Raw genomic sequence first — 19,286 nt, forward strand, 5'->3', positions numbered from 1 at the left:
CACATAAAAACCTCTAATTTACCCAGCAGTCTCCAACCCTGATAAGAAACAGACACATCTTCAACTGATGTAATCTCCAGATCCAACCACTAACTTACAAGCAATACAGAAAGAAAAAAAGGTACTTTTTTTTTTTTTTTTTTTTTTTTTGGTTTTTCGAGACAGGGTTTCTCTGCGTAGCTTTTCGCCTTTCCTGGAGCTCACTTGGTAGCCCAGGCTGGCCTCGAACTCACAGCGATCCGCCTGGCTCTGCCTCCCGAGTGCTGGGATTAAAGGCGTGTACCACCACCGCCCGGCTGTTAAAGGTACTTTTAAAGGAGGGCAATTAATAAGTTCAAACTACCACAGAATCCATAAGGCAAATAACCTACTTTCTCTAACAAATCACAAAGATAAAGGGATGAAGGAACAACCTATAGAAATCTAACCAAAATAGATTTCAATTACAAAGGATACATTAAAAAACAACCAACCTGATTCCAACAAACCACATACACACTGTGCATGAGAGTAAGTGTATGTGTTTATACATATATATAGTACATACTATATATACCAACACAAATTTGAACTAGAATGAAAATCTGAATACTGACTGATGAACTTTTACCATTATTTGGAATGATTCTACTACTTACTGTGATATTTAACAATGAAAATTCTAGGGTCTGGACAATGGCTCTCATTCAGCAAAGTTGCTACTACGAAAACTTGAGAGCCTGAATTCAGATCCCTCTGCAAATATAAACAGCTGGGTTCAGCAATGTGTCTGTAACCTCAGTACTCGGGAGCAGTAAGATTCCTAGGGGGCCAAGTTCCTGGAGCTCGCTGGTCAGCTAGTCTAGCCAATAGGTTACCTTCAAGTTCAGTGAGAGAGCCTGTGTTAAAAATAAGTGGAGAGAGACTGAAGAAGACAACTAATACTGACCCAGAGGGTACGTGTAGATATGCGTAAACATATAAAACACACATTGGGAGGAAGGGCACAGACACAAAATATTTATGTCTAAAATTCACTTCGAAATCAATTAAACAGTACTAGTGACATGAGGTTAATCCCTAAGTTACATTACACATTTGCCTTTGGTCATTTGTAATTTTCCATAAAAAAGGTAATATCTACATACACATTAAGATCTTCTCTCAAGCCATGCTGCTGTTGGCATGGCTCCGTAGGTAAAGGCACCTGCCACCAAGCCTGCAGACCTGAGTTTCATCCCCAGGATCCACATGATGAAAAAGGAGAGAGCACTAACTCCTACAAGTTGTCCTCTGACCTCCACACACTCACCATGCAGTGTGTACACACACATTCTCTCTCTGTTTCTCTCTCTCTCTCTGTTTCTCTCTCTCTCTCTCTCTCTCTCTCTCTCTCACACACACACACACACACACACACACACACTCACACTAAAAAAATGTAAATAGGTATCATCTCTTTTGTAATACTTTGGTACTTTTTCATGGATGATCAGGCGGTGGTGGCCCACACCTTTAATCCCAGCATCTGGGATTAAATTTCTTTCTGAGGCCAGCCTGGTCCACAGAATGAGTTCCCGGACAGCTAAGGCTACACAGAGAAACCCTGTCTCAAAAAAAGCCATGGTTGAGTGGTGGAGTGGGATGATAAGTAGTTCACAACCATCCTTAGCACAGAGCAAGTTCAAAGCCAGCTTGGGCTACATATGACCCTGTCAAAAAAGTCCCCCTAAAGTACCATGGTTTTATGTCATATGGTACAATGTTCATGGGTGACCAAAATTCCTCAGTGGACTATGCTTACTGATACTTTATAATAAACAATCAATATGTTTCTGGGTGATTTACACATATCCTGGCAAAGCTATCAGGAAAAGACATACCTGCATGACTGTTAAAATGTGCAAAATTAGCAAAATTGGCTGTAGCGGTTGACTGAGGAGCCGGAGCAGCAAAGATGTCTGAGCCAAGATCACTCAAAAGGTCAAACTGCTTCTTCTCCTGCTGCTGCCCTTGAGAGCGACCTACAACTGGGGACTACAAGCACATTACTTACTCATGGTGTTTCTAAAATACACACTTATGCATTAACTATAAAAGACTTTTCAGTAGATCTACTGAAGCTTTACATACAGCTACCTATCTCCAATTCATGATACTAAAAGGGCATTTCTACACAGAAGAGATTTAGTATCCTGACTTCACTCCGTTCTTCATTGTTTCCACTTTAACTTGTGAAAACAGGATTTATTGAGAAGCCTAGAACACACTGTCAAAGGGCAGGATTTAATCTGCTGTGCTCTGCTTCAAAGCCATTCACATATAGTATAGTATAGTGTAACAATGTTGCACAGTAACAGTCATAACATCATCTACAACAAAATGAGTATTTAGATATCAACATATAAATGGTTTCAGTCTGTTCAGTTTGGGGAGTAAGGTATACCGCAAAGCCATGTGCATTTCAATGGTAATAAGCATGCTACATAATCAGGTATATAGAAATCCTACTATTTTCTGCTACAGCACCACAGAGGCTATTGTTCCTGACTCTGCTGGTCACCAGACATAGACACTCAAGATAGATAAAATGAGCATCTTTACAAAGTGATGGCCAAACCAACAAAACCACACATTCCCACCACGTTATCAAACAATCTTATGCACTTTACAAATGGCACAGATATACTGTTAGAGGTGCTCAGCACTCCGCCTTCCGTCCATCTTTAAGAGTTACCAACCCCTCACCTGACTAGGTGTGCCCTTATTTAAGTGCAGTGCTGGTGCAGCATCTCCCAGCAGAGATTTCAGGGGCTTGACCTCAGGGGTGCTGCTTGTGCTGCTGGCAGAAGACCCGGAAATAGATGCGTGAACAGATGCCACCACTTTGGCTTGCTCTGGTGGAACATACCTGTAATGTGAAAATCAGGACAGGCTGCTAAGAAAAATCGGAAGAATCCATATTTAAAGTATTAAATTTAAATTTATGTAACACTCTTACAATATTAATCTTACTTAAAAAGGTAGCACTTAGAATTGACGGCTTAAGACCATTAATTACCTGAAACTACTCTAAGAAAAATAAGTATCAGTTTACTCATGGCATTTTTTTAAGACAATTTTTATAGACAATACACTATAGCAACTGTTGCTTTGAAGATAGAAGATCTACAGTTAATCATGACAATGAACAGCTAACATTGTAAATTTTAAAGTAAGAAATACTTAAGATTATAAATATCTGGAGATAAATGAAATTGGGAGGAAAGACTTATAATTAATGGCCCTAAAGCATAAATCATTAAAAATAAAAAGTTCGGGCTGGAGAGATGGCTCAGCCGTTAAAGGCTAGGCTCACAACCAAAAATATAAAAATAAAAAGTTCACTTTAAAATGGACAAAAGAAGCAAGTCATAAAAATATGAAAACTGAAACCAAATAAAAATGTACATTAATGCATTATTCACCTCTGATCTATATGAACTATGAATTTTTAGTTGCTATCTAATGAAAATACATATACAGGCATGTTCTATACTTCACATTATTACTCCTAAAAATCTATCCTCAGCAAGTAATTAGATAACTATATATACACAGTACATTACTCTTGCAATCTTAATTTTAAAAAAAACTGGGAAACAAAGCTAACAAATATCTGTAAATAGAAAAATATTTATATACATTATGCTAAAATGTATATAATTCTGCATAGCTACTCCCCTTCTTTGGCAGGTATAGATGCCCACATGACTCACAAGTCTTTCAGGTCTATTCCGTGTCACATAAATAGGACCTGGGGGAGGGAATGAGGGACGGAAAAAAAGAAAGCAGGAATATAATGCCCAAATGCCTGCAATGCTCATCTCTAGGGAAAGGAATTCATGGCAACTTTTGGTCTCTATAATTTTAGGTGTATTCCTATGCTCCTCCTCATTTATCATATCAAGTAGATACAAGGAAATAAAACTCTAAGGTAGCTAAAAACATTTATCCAAGAGACAGAGGTCAAACCCCAGTTCCACCACTCAATAGCTATAAAACTTTGGGCAAATGAACTTCAATTCCATTTTTTCACCTATAAAGTTGCTGTGGGGTTTAAACAAATTCAAGTTTGTAGTGTGATTAGAATTAGCTGCCAGTGTATTAGCTATGATACAACCATGTAACAGTCGCAAACAATTAAACTAACCCTACCAGGTAAATACAGGACATGATGAGATCTGAGACTGAAACTAGCTCTTGTGTTCTCCAGTAACCTGGCATTGCACTGACAGCATGAATTCTTGGGTATGGCCAACTCTGATCACAAGATAAGACAAATGATAATTTATGGCTAAAATGATTTGCCCCACTTAAAGAAAGAAGGTATCTAAGTGAAAAGAACCACCTCAAAACTTCATACAACATCACCCTGCTGCACTGCTTCCTACAACAAACGTTCTTAGGCTGTTTTCAGCGGCTGCTGCTCAGACCCCGTGCAAAACCATTTCACTGATCTCTAATCACGTTAGAGGTGGCACGAGGCAGGTGGATATGCACGTTCTGGCTCTTGAGAGTGATGGCCAACACAGCTCCATCCATCACTTTTCTTTTATTTTATTTTGTTTATCAGCCCTGGCTGTCCTGAACTCACTCTGTAGACCAGGCTGGCCTCAAACTCAGAGACCCACCTGTCTCTGCCTCCTGAGTGCTGAGATCAAAGGCATGCACTCCCACCACCCAGCCCAATCCATCACTTTTAGAAAGCTTCTATCTGTAATAGTCTTAACTTATGACTAGTGTTTCTTAGGAAAGAGGAAACAATTAACACAAACTATTACTTGAGATTTTCAGGTTTTTAGGCTGTGGTTTGAAGGAGAAACCTCCTGTTACAAATGAGGGAGAGGAACTGAGGACTTTAACTATACCAGTATCATTCACATTCCTTCTTTCTCACATTCCTGCTTCTCTTTGCAGCTAGAGCTAACCTCACTAAAATCCTAGCCAGCTAACTTCTAACAGCAAACTGACTTTCTGAAACAGCTATGCTGGGCAACAATATAAGGAAAACCGTTTTATCTACAGACTGGGAGACGTAGAAACTTAAGAACAAGAATGATAAAAGGATGATGGTTTAAAAATAAAAAGTCATTTAATCTCTGTGAGTTCAAGGCCAGTCTAGTCTATAGAGCTAGTTCCAGGACAGCTAGGGATACATGGAGAAACCTTGTCTTAAAACAAAAAAAACAGGGGGGGGGGGGGGGGACAGGCGGGAGAATAGATAAATAAAATTTAAATAAACAAACATATTTTTTAGCCGGGCATAGTATGTGGTGGTATATGCCTTTGATCCCAGCACTTGGGAGGCAAAGGCAGTCAGACCTCTGTGAGTTCAAGGCCAGCCTGATCTATAAAGCGAGTTCCAGGACAGCCATGGCTGTTACACAGAGAAACCCTGTCTTGAAAACTTAAAAAAAAAAAAAAAAAAAAAATCACTGTGTACCATATTTAATTATCACCCTGGGGACCTTCTAATATTTTCTTCTTTCTTGAACTAAAATCCTACTGGTATATTTTTACCTATTCATACCTAGTGCATATGAAGAGAATCCTAGTTAATCTAAACATAAGAAATGGCTTATTTAAGCAATGTTAAGAATACAGATTGTACAGAATGTGTAACTTGGAGCAAATGTGCTTCCTGATCAAGGGTATCTTCCCCATAACCCAGAGTAAACTCCCTCCAACCAATCACTCCTTAGGTCAGAATACTGTTCCTCTGGGAAACAAGAGGCCATTTGCTTCCCAATTATCCATTCCCTCTATCCTCAACTCTCTCACCTTCTTAATCCCCTAAGAAGGAATATGTACTGTTCAATACTAACTGCTATAAACAGAGATCATAGTTAATTAGTCAGTACTGTACTCAGTTATTTCATAAAACTAAAGCTGAGGAGCCCCAAATACTGAATACTAGCTCTACAGTTACAACCCATGTTCTGCTGAACGGACATACTGGCTTTAGTAGAGTATAGAGAGAGTGGGGGAAAAAGACAGAGCAAAGATTTCCAGCAGGACACAATTAAGTGGACAGATTACTACTCCACAAGAGCTTTAACACAGTGCCTGGAAGATACTACTCGATGAATACTTACTAAAGGAATAAAAATTGAAAGGAAAGAAGCATTACAGGACTAAAACATCTAAGGAATTTAGCCGAAAATTCAGAGAGATCACTGGCTTTCCTTGGCAGGAGTCTTCACATGGTGAGGAAAGGCTGTTTACTGCTGGACATAGATGCACGAAGACAAAGTACAAGCCAAGGTTTCTGGAAACCAAGTCTAATGAAAAGTCAAAAGGTAATGAGGCTGTACCTGCCAACCATCATTCAATTCCTTCTGTTCTGCCTGTCTACCTTAACTGTGTCAATCAAACCTGGCCCACAACTGTGGTTTGGGAGACTTTCAACATCTACTCACCATCTTTTCTTTTCATATTTTTCCTGTAGGAACTCCTTCACTTTTTGTGGATCCCTGAAGTCTGGAATTGCTGAAGATCTATCATCAAATAATCCTAGCCAAATCTGTTTACAGACCTTTGGAAAGAAGTAAGAAAAAAGTGTTAAATTCAATATCTTCATTTAATAAATTTCAAGGGAAAATTCTGATTCTTTTAGAAAGCTATTAACAATACTGCTTCCCATGAAGATATTCACTGCAATCCTAAATTCAGGAACTAAACTTATTTGCATATGCTGCAGGACATTAATTTCAACAACAGCTCATAAAGAGAACCCCCCAAGGAAACAAGAAGTGAATTGAGATTAGAGAGCACTGGGGCTCTTGGTTTCCACATGATCGTGAACTGTAAACCACAGCACTCAATCTGTGGGAACCTCAGTTCCTTTACCCATAAAACAGTAAGTTCATCAACAGCAATTTTAGGGGTCCTTTAGCAAGCTAAAAACCAACCAAAAAGAACACATAAATATCAGAGTCGTGAACAGTCTGTTAATAGAGTATCATAGTAATATAAATACAAGCAGGAACAATTCTAGCCTTATAATTGGAGTCTGTGCTTTTCTAAACCAGATGAGAGTCCGAGACATGTACTCTTTTGAAGAGAAATGAAATGATTCAGAACTCAATGAAGACGTAAAAAAGAACTATAAAGGAGAAAGATAATAAAGTAGGTTTTATAAAAACATAAAACTCTTTTCAAAACAACTTAGGAAAAAAGACAAAAAACAAGTAATGAAGAACTTTGAAAGCCCTTGAATCCAGAATAGATAAGAAACTCCAAGAATACAACTGTTAAGAATAAAACCACAGGGCCATGCGACAATGGCACGTGCCTTTAATCTCAGCACTTGGGAGGCAGGGGCAGGAGGATCTCTAGAGTTTGAGGCCCCTTGTCTATAAAGCGAGTTCCACGACAGTCAAGGATACATAGATACCCTGTTTCAAAAAAAAAATTTTCTTTTAATTAAAAAATAAAACCACAAAGCACACAACAGAGGTGTGGGAGTGGGGGTGGGGTGCTCTAAACAGTCACTTCACCAAAGACGTTCACATTGCACATAAGTAGTATAATACCATTTGCCACTGAGACGGATGGCGGAAACACTCACAGGATACAGATACATAGTCCATACTTTATGAAGTAAGAGTAACTTACTTACTATACTTAGTGATGCTAAATATGGAGCAACTGAAACTCTCCAGAATATAAAATGGTGCAACACTTACAGAAGTCAGTTGGGCAGTTTCTTAAATACTAAATATATACCTACCCTAAGACCAGGTCATTTTTGGAGGTATTTGCTCAAAAAATAAGGAAGTACATGTCTATTCGTAGCATTATACAGAGCTGTTCACAATAGCTTTACTGATAAGCCCAAACTGGAAAGAATACAACCGTGTATAAAAGGTGGCCCAAGAGCTAAAGGATAAACAACTTGCAAAAATCATTTGGGGCGGGGGGTGGGGTGGTGGGGGTGGGGTGGTGCACACCTTTAATCCCAGCACTATACAGCAAATAAAAGAAACAAACTTCAAGACAATTATGCTGGTGGAGAGAAATGAAAGCAAACATAAAAGAGGGCCAGCAATACTGCCCACAGGTAAAAATGCCTATGGTCCACTGAAGTCAATCCCTGAAACCCACCATGGAAGGAGAGAAATGACTCCCAAAAGTTGTCCTCTGGCCTCCACATGTAGGCATGTCTTGGTAGGCAGGCGGCATATATACACATAAACAAATACTAATTTCTAAAAAGACCTCCATTCTTTTGTGCAACTGAGAGCTGATGTCACATACTTCTATGTAGTACTCTTTCTACCAATAAGGAAACAAGTTTAGTCAGTAAACCTGTCACTAAGCTTTTCCAACACACCAAAAAACTGCCCTCTTTGCCTCCTGCTGATCTACTCTCACATTCTGGTCCCTGAAAAGCTGGGTCTTTCTCCCCATTATCCTATTAAAACAGCAAATAGCAGTCTCTTTTCTGTTCGGTTTTAATAAAATTAAACTGGAAAAAAAAAGATTTTTCCCCCCTTAGGGAAGAGAAGGAACAGAGAGAGCCAATTAAAACTGCAGGTAGTACTGTGTACTGGTGGTAGCATGAGGGAAAGAATGCGTTTAAGAACGGTATAAACACAATGTTGATTTTAGCTAGTATAACAGACAAAAGGGTGGGGGGTGTAATGAGACGGACTCTAAGCTAGGCCAAGAAAAAGATGAAAGCAAAAAGTGTTTAGCAGAATGGAGGTTCTGGTAGCTGACTACTGCAGTTAAGCTTCATAGTAAAAGAACTGGGAATAGAGAAAGGATCAGTGGAGGCCACACAGTAAAATACTTCAATTCTAAATCCAGGAGGTGACAGAGTTACTGATGGAAAATGGGAAATGGGATGTAGGACCACTGGAGACAAAGTGGAGAACTCAAGGGCTATGTGATCCATGTGGACACTGGTAGGGAGTTCAGTAACAGCAAGAAAGGTGTAAGGAGTTGAAGTCTAAAGTGAACAAATCTTGTGTGACAAAAAGGCACACGAAGTAATAACTTCTATTAACATCAGGAACACGGGGTGTGGGGCTAGAAATAGTACTGAAGAAGAATAATGACCCCTAGAAGCCACTATTTGTGAGGACTCAACACATAATGGGATTAGTTCTGATGATCTCTTTGTGGAAAAGAAGTGGATAATCATCCTAATTATAGCGTAACGTGGCTGTGGTGCTTGAGAGCCTGGACTAGCTTAGTCAACTCTGGTTAGCTGTCTGATAGGTCTTCTTATGTAAAATGCAAATAATAATGGGATTTACTTGCTAGGGATAGTGGGCATGGTCCATGAGTTAACACACTGGAGTGTATATTATATTATTATAATACTATACTAATACTGTACTAATGTAGCATTAGTATATTAGTATTGGTTGTGATATTTCTGAGAAATCTACAGTGATTAGACAAGCACAGGCTAATAAGGGAAAGTCTTATCAGGAATGCAGGAAATTAGGTCCACCTTTAATCCTGCTGCAGGCAGAATCTAAGTGGTCTTGAATAATCAACCTCTGCTCAACTCACAAAGTGCTTTATAATTTTAGAGCAAAAGCTCATTACAAACTTCCATATGTTAGACTCACTAAGTATGTGCCTCATGAAATACTTCTCAACCCTTTTGATGCTTCTATAAGTTGAGCCTAAGGAAGAATTAAAAATAAAATCAAAGAAAAAATTAACTGACACTAGCCAACCAATAAATTCATAAAGCTTTGCGTTATTTTTTCTTTACTCTAGTGCTAACTCATTTTAGAATTACCATCATGATCACTAATAACAGAATGTAAAGGATTTATAAAGTATACTTTATCGGTCAGTTTGTTGCCAAATGGACACTCAATGTGGATAATTGGAAGTTAGCCAAGAGACTAGTGCAAAGCAGAGTCTGGCTGTAAGGAAACCTCAAGTTACAGCAGTGGTCCTCAACCTTCCTAATGCTGAAACTCTAACATAGTTCCTCAGGTTGTGGTGACCCCCAACCATAAAATTATTTCATTTCTACTTCATAACTATAATTGTGCTACTGTTAGGAACTGTAATGCAAATATCTGTGTTTTCTGATGGTCTTAGGCAACCTGTGAAAGGGTTGAAAACCACTGAGTTAACACAGCATTCCAGGCTGAGTAACAGCAACACTCCACCAGCCACTGCAATAGAACATTCAATGAAACCTCAAAAAACCAGACAGCCTATGGGAGCTGTGAGCGTCAAAGGATTCAACCATGCTGCAGAAATCCAATCATCCCAACAGCAGAACCCAGCCAGAAACCAGAAACAAGGGCTTCCATTTCTATGTCCAGACAGACTTGCCACCTACACTGAAGTAAGGGCCAGAGCTCCAAGAGCAGGTGTGACAGTTGTTGGCACAGCAAAAAACCCTGACAACAAACATGCATGCCCATGTCATGGCCAATGCCCAATCACTTGTATAAAAGGGAAAGGTAAGAAACAGCTACAAGCTTGAGAAGGAGGCCAAGAGGAGGGCAGGATCACTTACTACTGCTTTTAATCTCTCAAGGAAAGCAAAATGGAACAGGAATGCCAACATACATATTCCCCTTTATGGAGATAAACATTTATTGTCATAAAAAGGATGGAGAGAATAAACAATGTGGCGCGATTCTGTTCACTTCTGAATGAGAATAAAGAATAAGAGCAGCAGGAGGAGTTGGAGCATCTTTTCTCAATAAAACATCACTACACAGAACTTCAAAATTTTTTGTCTGTTGTCTCCTAGATAGAGATGGAGTACTGACTCCTGATAGTAAGACATAATAAAACACTTAATAATATTGCCCCTAAAATGCAAAAAAGTTAAATAAATAAAAATTTCATAAGTACCAGACTCCTACTTTTTAGAAAAAAGAAAAACAAAACAAAAAAACAAAAAAAAAAACAAAAAAAAAAACCCTGAACAGTAAAGAGTATTAGTTACAGAGGAAATGCTATTAGAAACTCTTTTAGATAGTCACTATGAACCTATACAAAAGTCTACTACCAACTTCTATCAATTTCCTTTCAGGGAGACATGATCTTGCTATGTACATAGTCTAGGCTGACCTCAAACTGCCAATCCTCCTGTCTCAGCCTAGCATTACCACACCCAGTTCTATCACCAACCCTCATCCCCAGTGGTGCTAGGAAATCAAACTCCTGTGCACAGGGACAAGCCCTCTACCTCTGAGATACACTCTGACCTATCACCAACATATTACTTTGCCCATCCCTCCCCCAAGAAAAACCTAAGTTAAATTGATGTAGTGGCATACACCTTTAACCCCAGCACTTGGAAAGGTAGAAGCAGGTGGATCCTCTATGCTTGAAGCCAGCCTACTCTACACAGCAAGTTCCAGGCCACGTAGGACTAAATAGTGAAACCCTATCTTTAAAACAAAACAACAACAACAACAAAAAAAATACAAGGTAATAGGAGTCTATGATAAAAAAAAAATATTCCAAATACATGTCATGGTCCAAGTAACCATAGCAAAGCAAATACAAAATAAACATTTTCATATGCAGTAAGCTTAATTCGCTCGGCTATGCTAGTATTCTAAACTACCAGCTCACACATATTTCTCAGTGATAGAGTATCCAAATGATATATAAACTGAACAATGCTTGAAGAGACAAAAACCAACCCCCATTATTATCCATGTCTCATGCAAAAGAAAGTAACAGTTCTACATTTATATACATTTCAGAAACCATTATATTTCATCTCAACACTTTGCTTTTTATAATGTGCTAGCAAGAATTAACAGGTGCACAACTGAGTGAAAATAGGCAGAAACGGTTTGTGCAGACCAGGAACATGGATTTATAACCCAGCCACATAATCATGTGAAAGAATATGAGACTTTGGAGGGACCAAATCTAACTTCCTTATTTTATCGTAGGGTTTTGTTTTCATTTTTATAGTACAGAATTCCTTGCCTTATAATGTCCTCCTATAAGAAAGCATCAAAGTGCTTATTGATTAATCAGACCCAACAAACCCCTGACTCTAGATAACTCTTCCAGGATATCTGGTAGTATTGCTCCTTCCAGACACACTGTGCTCAGCAAGTCCTCCCTGCCCATCCAATCCAAAGGGAAAAGATCCAGCAAACCCCCAATGCACACCTCAGGATGTGTCACTCACTCACTCACAACCTCTGTGTGACAGTTCTGAAGTGTCTATTTCATGAGGCCTGACCTCCTGTCTAATGCACTGCTCCTCTACTCTACCCTGAGGTCCAGCAGGCACAGACATTTAAGCCAAAGCATCTTCCTACCTCCCTGAACCATCCATAGAGTGAAATGCTTTTCTCCTTTGTTCCACCTAAAATATGTATGCTGACCTAGAACATTTAGTTTCCCAACTTATTTAGTCAGAAATAATAAATTCAGTGATCTAAATTCTCAATGTATATAGGCCACAGGTCAGCAAATCACATCCTGTGAACTAAATCTGGCCTAGTCCTCTTCACATACCAAGAGTTATTGAAATAGCCATGCCTACTTGCTTTCCTAGGATCTGACTAGTTTAGGCTACAATATGTGTATTAATCAGTTCCAACAAAGACCTTCAAACTTGCTTTCCTAGGATCTGACTAGTTTAGGCTACAATATGTGTATTAATCAGTTCCAACAAAGACCTTCAACTATTTACATCTCATGCTTCATAGAAAACACATGCTGGTTCCTGTTGATTCCTAACATAGGAGCAACATGGACTAACAATAACACCACCCAAGCATCCAAAAATAACATTTAAAGAGAATAACTGAAGCCTATTTAGATGAAGCATTGTAAAAAGGACACAGGAAATAATGCTATAAAATGATGGAAGTCTTTCCCTGGAGGCAAACAGACATTATTACATGGTGCTGTTGAGGGGGAAGTGTGGTAGTTTTAAATGACAATCTCTTACAGTAATTCCTGTTTGCCTTCAGTGAAAGATTTCTGCAAAACTCCCTGTATACTCAATTCTACTCAAAGCACACCATGTTCCTTTGTGATAATTATTTTCTAAACTTAGGAGTCAATCAGAAAAGTATCTTCCCACATAAAAGTGCCAGCTTAGATCAACATAATGTATCAATTTTTAAAATACTGTTCTTCAAGCCTCAGGCAATAAATAATACAGAATCCATTATAGATTACAAAGGAAAAAGAGGCTCGAGAGAGAAAAATGGTTTGCTTACAGTCACAAGGTTCATAAATTAGTGGTAATGAAATGAAAACTGCAGATTTCTTTTCCTAATCCCATTGTGGAACATTTAGTTATTGGTTTTTTTTTTCTTTTTTAATGATTTATTTATTTATTTATTTATTTATTTATTTATTTATTTATTTATTTATTATGTATACAGTATTTTGTCTGCATGTATATCTGCAGGCCAGAAGAGGGTGCCAGATCTCATTACAGATGGTTGAACTCAGGACCTCTGGAAGAGCAGTCAGAGTTCTTATCCGTTAAGCCATCTCTCCAGTCCTATTAGTTTTTTCAAATCGGGTTCTAGTTATAAAAACATAGATAAGTGGGCAGCCATGGAGAAACATGCCTATAATCCCAGCACTCAAAGAGCTGAGACAAGAGAATCATGGTGGTTTTTGAGGCCAACCTGAGTTAAACAGGAACTGGAGTTAAGTCTGGGCTCTATAGTGAGACTGTCTCAGAACCATCAAATAAAGAAAGAGAGGTTGGGGACAAGAACCCACCCAGTCATCCCTAGTGGCTATGTACTGCTTCTATTTATTAGATAAGTCAGTTCATTACAACCAAGAATGTTTTACATACTCTAAACTTACCTTGCCAACCTCCCTAAAACATATTTCTTCAAAAATTCTGCTATATATTAACAAGCATGAACCTTGAGAACAGACAGCTAAACTAATTTGTCTAAGAAAGACAAACATTATATGATCTCCTTCTATGAGGTTCCAAAAATAGAATGGTGGCTACCAGGAGTGGAGGAGGAAACCAGAAATGCTAAGGCTAGGCATCAAAGCAATCTGCTGAATAACACTGTGCCTGCCCAGGGTTAGCAACAATGCATTGCACAGGTAAAAATTTATCAGAATATGCCTCATGTAAGTGTACTTACCAAATTAAAGACATAATCTTCAAGCTTAGTATTTGGGAACAAGTTTTGCTCATCACAGTAACATAAACACTCAATAACAGTTCCTTGATAAAGGAGGTGATTGAAAAATCACTTTCAAAAATAAAGAATGGAAGAGGCTGGACATAGCTTAGTTGGTAGAGTATCTAGCATACATGAAGCCCGGGATTCCATCTCAAGTAATGTGTGCGTGCGCACACATGCGCACACCCCCCCCCCAAAGAAAAGATGTACTTTATCTGAGGACTTTACCTCAAAAGAAATTATTTGTTCTCAATCTAGCAGAAAGCTCAAGCACTAGCAAGCAATGAAGGATGTTGTTTATATGCATAGAGTGCACACCTGCAGAGCATCAGCAATAAAGCTTTCCTTAGTCCTTTGCTTACATGCCCTACCACGTAAGAAGGATAATTTACTTCTAGAAAAAAAAAAAAAAAAACCCTATATAATTGCTACATTTTCTTTTCTACAGAATTATCTAGACCACCATTCACTGGTGGTCTACTACTAACTCTGAGAACCAAAAGTGAAATTCCTTTAAAAGGTCAAGATTTACACACACAGTATCACAAAAGAAGACAGTAAAGGAAATGCTGTTTTTCCGTGTGTGTGTGTGTGTGTGTGTGTGTGTGTGCGCGCGCGCGCGCTAAAGGATGACATTAAGTTGCCTTCCTCAGTCACTCTCCACCTTAGGTTTTGACATAGGATCTCTCCTTGAGCTCAATGGCTACAGTGGCTGGACAGCAAGCCCCCAGAATTCTTCTACCTCTGACTCCCAGTACTAATGCCACAGGCACATGGTGCTATGCCAGGCTTCTTAAATGTAGGTTCTGAGAATCTGAACAAAGGTCCTCATGCTCATACAACAAGCCCTTTACCAGCAGAGCCATCTTCCCACCCTATCCTCAGACAGAATTTTTTTTTTTCTTTTTTCTTTTGGTTTTTCGAGACAGGGTTTCTCTGTGTAGCTTTTTGCGCCTTTCCTGGGACTCACTTGGTAGTCCAGGCTGGCCTCGAACTCCCAGAGATCCGCCTGCCTCTGCCACCCGAGTGCTGGGATTAAAGGCGTGCGCCACCACCGCCCGGCCTCAGACAGAATTTTTAGTGACTTTGACAGAAAGGAAACATCACAAGATGCTTTCAGATTACAGCAAGATGGATCTAGCATGTAACCCATGTGTTAACAGCTTAGTCCCAATGGTGGTACTACTGGAAGGTGCTGGAACCTCTAAGAGGAGACCTATGGGAGGTTTTCAAAGTCATTACACAAGCCCTTAAAAACAACAGTGAGACCCCAAGCCCAGCCCTCATCCTTCCTGCCTGGGTAATGAGCCATGCAGTGTTGCTCTAAGGCTCTTGCTGCAATATGCTACCTCCCCACAATCCAAGTGACCATAGGCTGAAACCTCCACAATTCTAAACCAAAACAAACCTTTTAAGGCTGGGCATCATTCAAAGACTGATACAGGGGGTCACAGAAATTTCTAGGCCGGCCTGAGCTATAAAGAGATGCTGTTTCAAAAATAAACACAAAGCTCGGTGGTGGTAGCACACACCTTTAATCCCAGCACTCAGGAGGCAGAGGCAGGGGGATCTCTGTGAGTTCTAGGCCAGCCTGGTCTACAGAGTTCCAGGACAGCCAAAGGCACACAAAGAAACTTTCTCAAAAACCAAAATAAATAAATAGGTACATAAATAAATAAATACAAAAACAAATTTAAAAGGCAAAGTAATATTTACTCTTTACAGGTTACCTCAGGTAATTATTATAGTGACAAAAAGTTGACTAAGCTTCCAGGTAAGGTGTGTGGAAAAAGTGTGTGAAATAATTTGTTGGCCAAAAACATAGCAAATAAATACAGCATCTTGCTGTCATGTATATCCTTACCATCTGGCTGGCACTCCATGCCCTATGACTTATAAGAGATATATTTCACTACATCTGCTCCCATTCTATGAGAGTCTAAACACACTTAATAGCTAAATAATTTATAAGCCTATCTATAGAAACTAAAGATATACTTTGTAAAACATCCAGCCTTGGTGCACATTTATAAATAACAGTATTAATCGCTTATCATAGCTACTAGCAGCCAAATACAGAGGTACTTCATTTATGACTATAACCATTAGTTTTATAGTTTTTCAAAATAGTGAATAATTCTTGACCAAGTTCTGAATGATGGGATAATTTCCCTAGATGGATACATATGATAAGCCAATGCACTGAGGGTTACAATTGATGGTTTCATGTTTCCATGCCTTTTGCCTTGAATCTTAGTAATCTTTCCCACTGGTTCTGGGTAGGAACATGTAACACAGGATTAAATTATATGTGCATATGGTTGTATACATGCTTGCCATTATATAACTGCCTGAGTGACCATATATAGCACATGGCATGCAAGTGAGTTCTATTCGATACATTATTACAAGTTATCCATCACTCATCCATGGTGCTTTCCAGATTAAATTAACAATGTTTCCAATAATAAAAACAATCGGCCGGGCAGGTTGATCTCTGTGAGTTCGAGGCCAGCCTGGTCTCCAAAGCGAGTTTCAGGAAAGGCGCAAAGCTACACAGAGAAACCCTGTCTCGAAAAACAAAAAAACAAACAAACAAACAACAAAAAAAACAAACACATCCTCCAGCACACCGGAACTTTACCATGGTGAATCAGAAGGAAAAGAAAAGACCTAAGAACACTGCCAAAACCAATATACTTTCTGATCTCCTAATTCAAAATCACTCATCTCCAGACATAAATTCATTCATGTACAAGATGTATGACACTGGTATTTTAATCCTAAATATATGGTTTAAGTATGGCACTGTTTTAAAAAGATTTTTTTTGGAGGGAGGGGATAATCAGGCAAACAGACAAGACAGACATAGCATACAGGGCTCTTGGTGGTCAGAAGAAGGCATCAGATCCCCTCGAGCTGGAGTTACAGGCAGTTGTAAACTGCCTGTCTTGGGTGCTGGGAACTGAACTCAAGTCCCTACACGAACAGTATGTGCTCTTAACTGGTGAACCGTGCCATCTAGCTTTGTAGCTTCCTATATTGTACTCAAATCATCTACTAACTCAAAATACTTTATTGCTGGCCAAAATGAGAAACTCTAAAGTGTGCTCTATTCTCTTAAATATGTATTTTAGAACATTTCACAATTGTGAATTCATTCTTCAACATTTTAGAAACAAAAGTACATGTGCATCATAGTAGGCAAATAATTCTATTTCATTTGGTTTTAGACAGGGGTCTCATGCAGCCCAGGCTGGCCCAGAATTTGCTATGTAGCCAATCATGACCTTGAGTTTCTGATCTCTTTCTGAGAGCTGGGTTTACATATGAACTACACAATGCTTGGTTAGTTAGGTAAATTAAGTAATCATTCTAAAGCACTGGAAAGAGAATAATATTTGTACGCCTGACATCCTATTTTCTTCCTAGAAAACAGGAGTTTCCTGTGAATAATGTTTTTTATCAACCAAGCTGAGCTAACCCACTCAGCCTTGCCAAGATTAAAAAAGCATTCCCTCCAGGCATAGCAGTGCACACTTTTGATCCCAGCAGCAAAGGGAGGTGGATCTCTGTGAGTTCGACGCCAGCCTGGCTTACATAGTGAGTTCCAGGACAACCAGAGCTATATAGCGAGACCCTGTCTCAAAACCTCCCCTCAAAAACAAAACAAAGCAATTCCATACTCTGTGGAACCCACAAAGGTTTCCTAGTAAGATCTGGGCTTGCTTTACCCAGCAGGGCTGCTTTAGTAGATTGTTTTACCACATGTGTGGTCACCAGGTGATTGGAAGAGTCTACACTTGGCTGTGCTAGGGGGAGGTCTCTTCCTGCACCCCTTGGCATTCCCATAAAAGGCCCTTTAGAAGAGACAGAAGGGGCCAGTGGATAAGGATCCAGGCCCTCCTGAGGCTGTCCTGTGTTTCTATCTGTTTCTCTCCCCTCTATCCTTCTATCTAAATATTTCTCACTCTTCCCTCCTCAAGAGTATCCTGGGGAAAAAGTGAAAGGGGACCTCCCACAGACAAATGGGTAAAGCCCCCCATAATGCTCTATTAATTTTACCCATTTTTACAATAGATCACTACTTTTATTAGTAACAAAACTCAAATCTAAAAATAAATAAGCAAATAGCATGAGATTACTGAAAGCCCATTAGAGATCACAGTTCCCCTATGACACCATGCTACCCTTCAGAACTAGGGACCCTCTCGCTGTTGAGCACCTGTAAGCACTAGACATCACATACATCTAATTAAAATGTTAGTTTGAAAGGATGGATGGCCTTGAGAGCTCCTCGAGTAAGACCTGAACAAGTTTAGAGCAGTATGACAGAGCTAGCTCTTCTCTTCCCTCCTCCTTCCTCCCTCAGGATTCTGACACCCACCAAAGTTGCCTTCTACAGCCAACACGGCTAAGTTTTAAGTACCTAGGTTTTACTTCTAAGTAAAGTTTTAAGTACCTAGGTTTATTATGGGGAAACATTTAGGCATTAATTCCAAATGCATTATCAAGTAAGAACTTTCTTAAATATCTAAATACAGAACACAAAAATAACATTTTGAGACAAGGAAACATCATTTTAAGCAACTAATTAAATCATATTAAAATGACTGCAACAAAGTTGAAAATTGCAAAATACTTACTTCATTTCCATGTTTTTGCAGGAATTCAATTTCCTGTTGTGTAAATGTTGTCATGGAGATAGATTTCACCCTGTGAGGTGGATTTAGTCCTCTCCTAAAAGATAAAATATTTTACAAAATTTACTACTGTATATTTTTAAATTATTCAAAACATTTTAGTGTATTTAAACTTATAAGTATTTTCATCCCATAAACAGAATTATTTAACATTAAACTGCTGCTTATCATACAGATACAGTAAATTTAGCTAAACTCCACAGTACTAGCATTCAAACTGCCACAATATTCCTTTGACTTACATTTAATTTGATTTTTATTTAAAAATTATATATATTGTGGGTGGGTACATGTGCGTGCACATGCTCAGCAGAGAACAGCACATGTGGAAGTCAGAGGACAATTTGCGACAGTCAGTTCTCTCCTTCCACCATTCTGGTCCAGGTCCTAAGAATTGAACTCAGGTCACCAGGCTTGGCAGCAA

The 19,286-nt window shown here is 39.0% G+C and overlaps 1 protein-coding gene across 22 annotated transcripts in view; it reads right to left on the minus strand.

Moving 5' to 3' along the window:
- The window catches only part of Agfg1 (ArfGAP with FG repeats 1), a 53,514-nt gene that overhangs the window by 16,124 nt on the left and 18,104 nt on the right, over positions 1 to 19,286 (minus strand). For all 22 annotated transcript variants that reach the window (XM_006990348.4, XM_006990343.3, XM_076549936.1 and 19 more), the window contains exons 2-5: positions 18,806 to 18,899; positions 6,441 to 6,556; positions 2,728 to 2,890; positions 1,863 to 2,016 (exon numbers count right to left, since the gene is read on the minus strand). In XM_006990348.4, the coding sequence (XP_006990410.1) occupies positions 1,863 to 2,016; positions 2,728 to 2,890; positions 6,441 to 6,556; positions 18,806 to 18,899 (527 nt within the window). The remainder of the gene's footprint in view (positions 1 to 1,862; positions 2,017 to 2,727; positions 2,891 to 6,440; positions 6,557 to 18,805; positions 18,900 to 19,286) is intronic.

This window comes from Peromyscus maniculatus, chromosome 13 (assembly GCF_049852395.1).
Source record: "Peromyscus maniculatus bairdii isolate BWxNUB_F1_BW_parent chromosome 13, HU_Pman_BW_mat_3.1, whole genome shotgun sequence".
Taxonomy (NCBI): domain Eukaryota; kingdom Metazoa; phylum Chordata; class Mammalia; order Rodentia; family Cricetidae; genus Peromyscus; species Peromyscus maniculatus.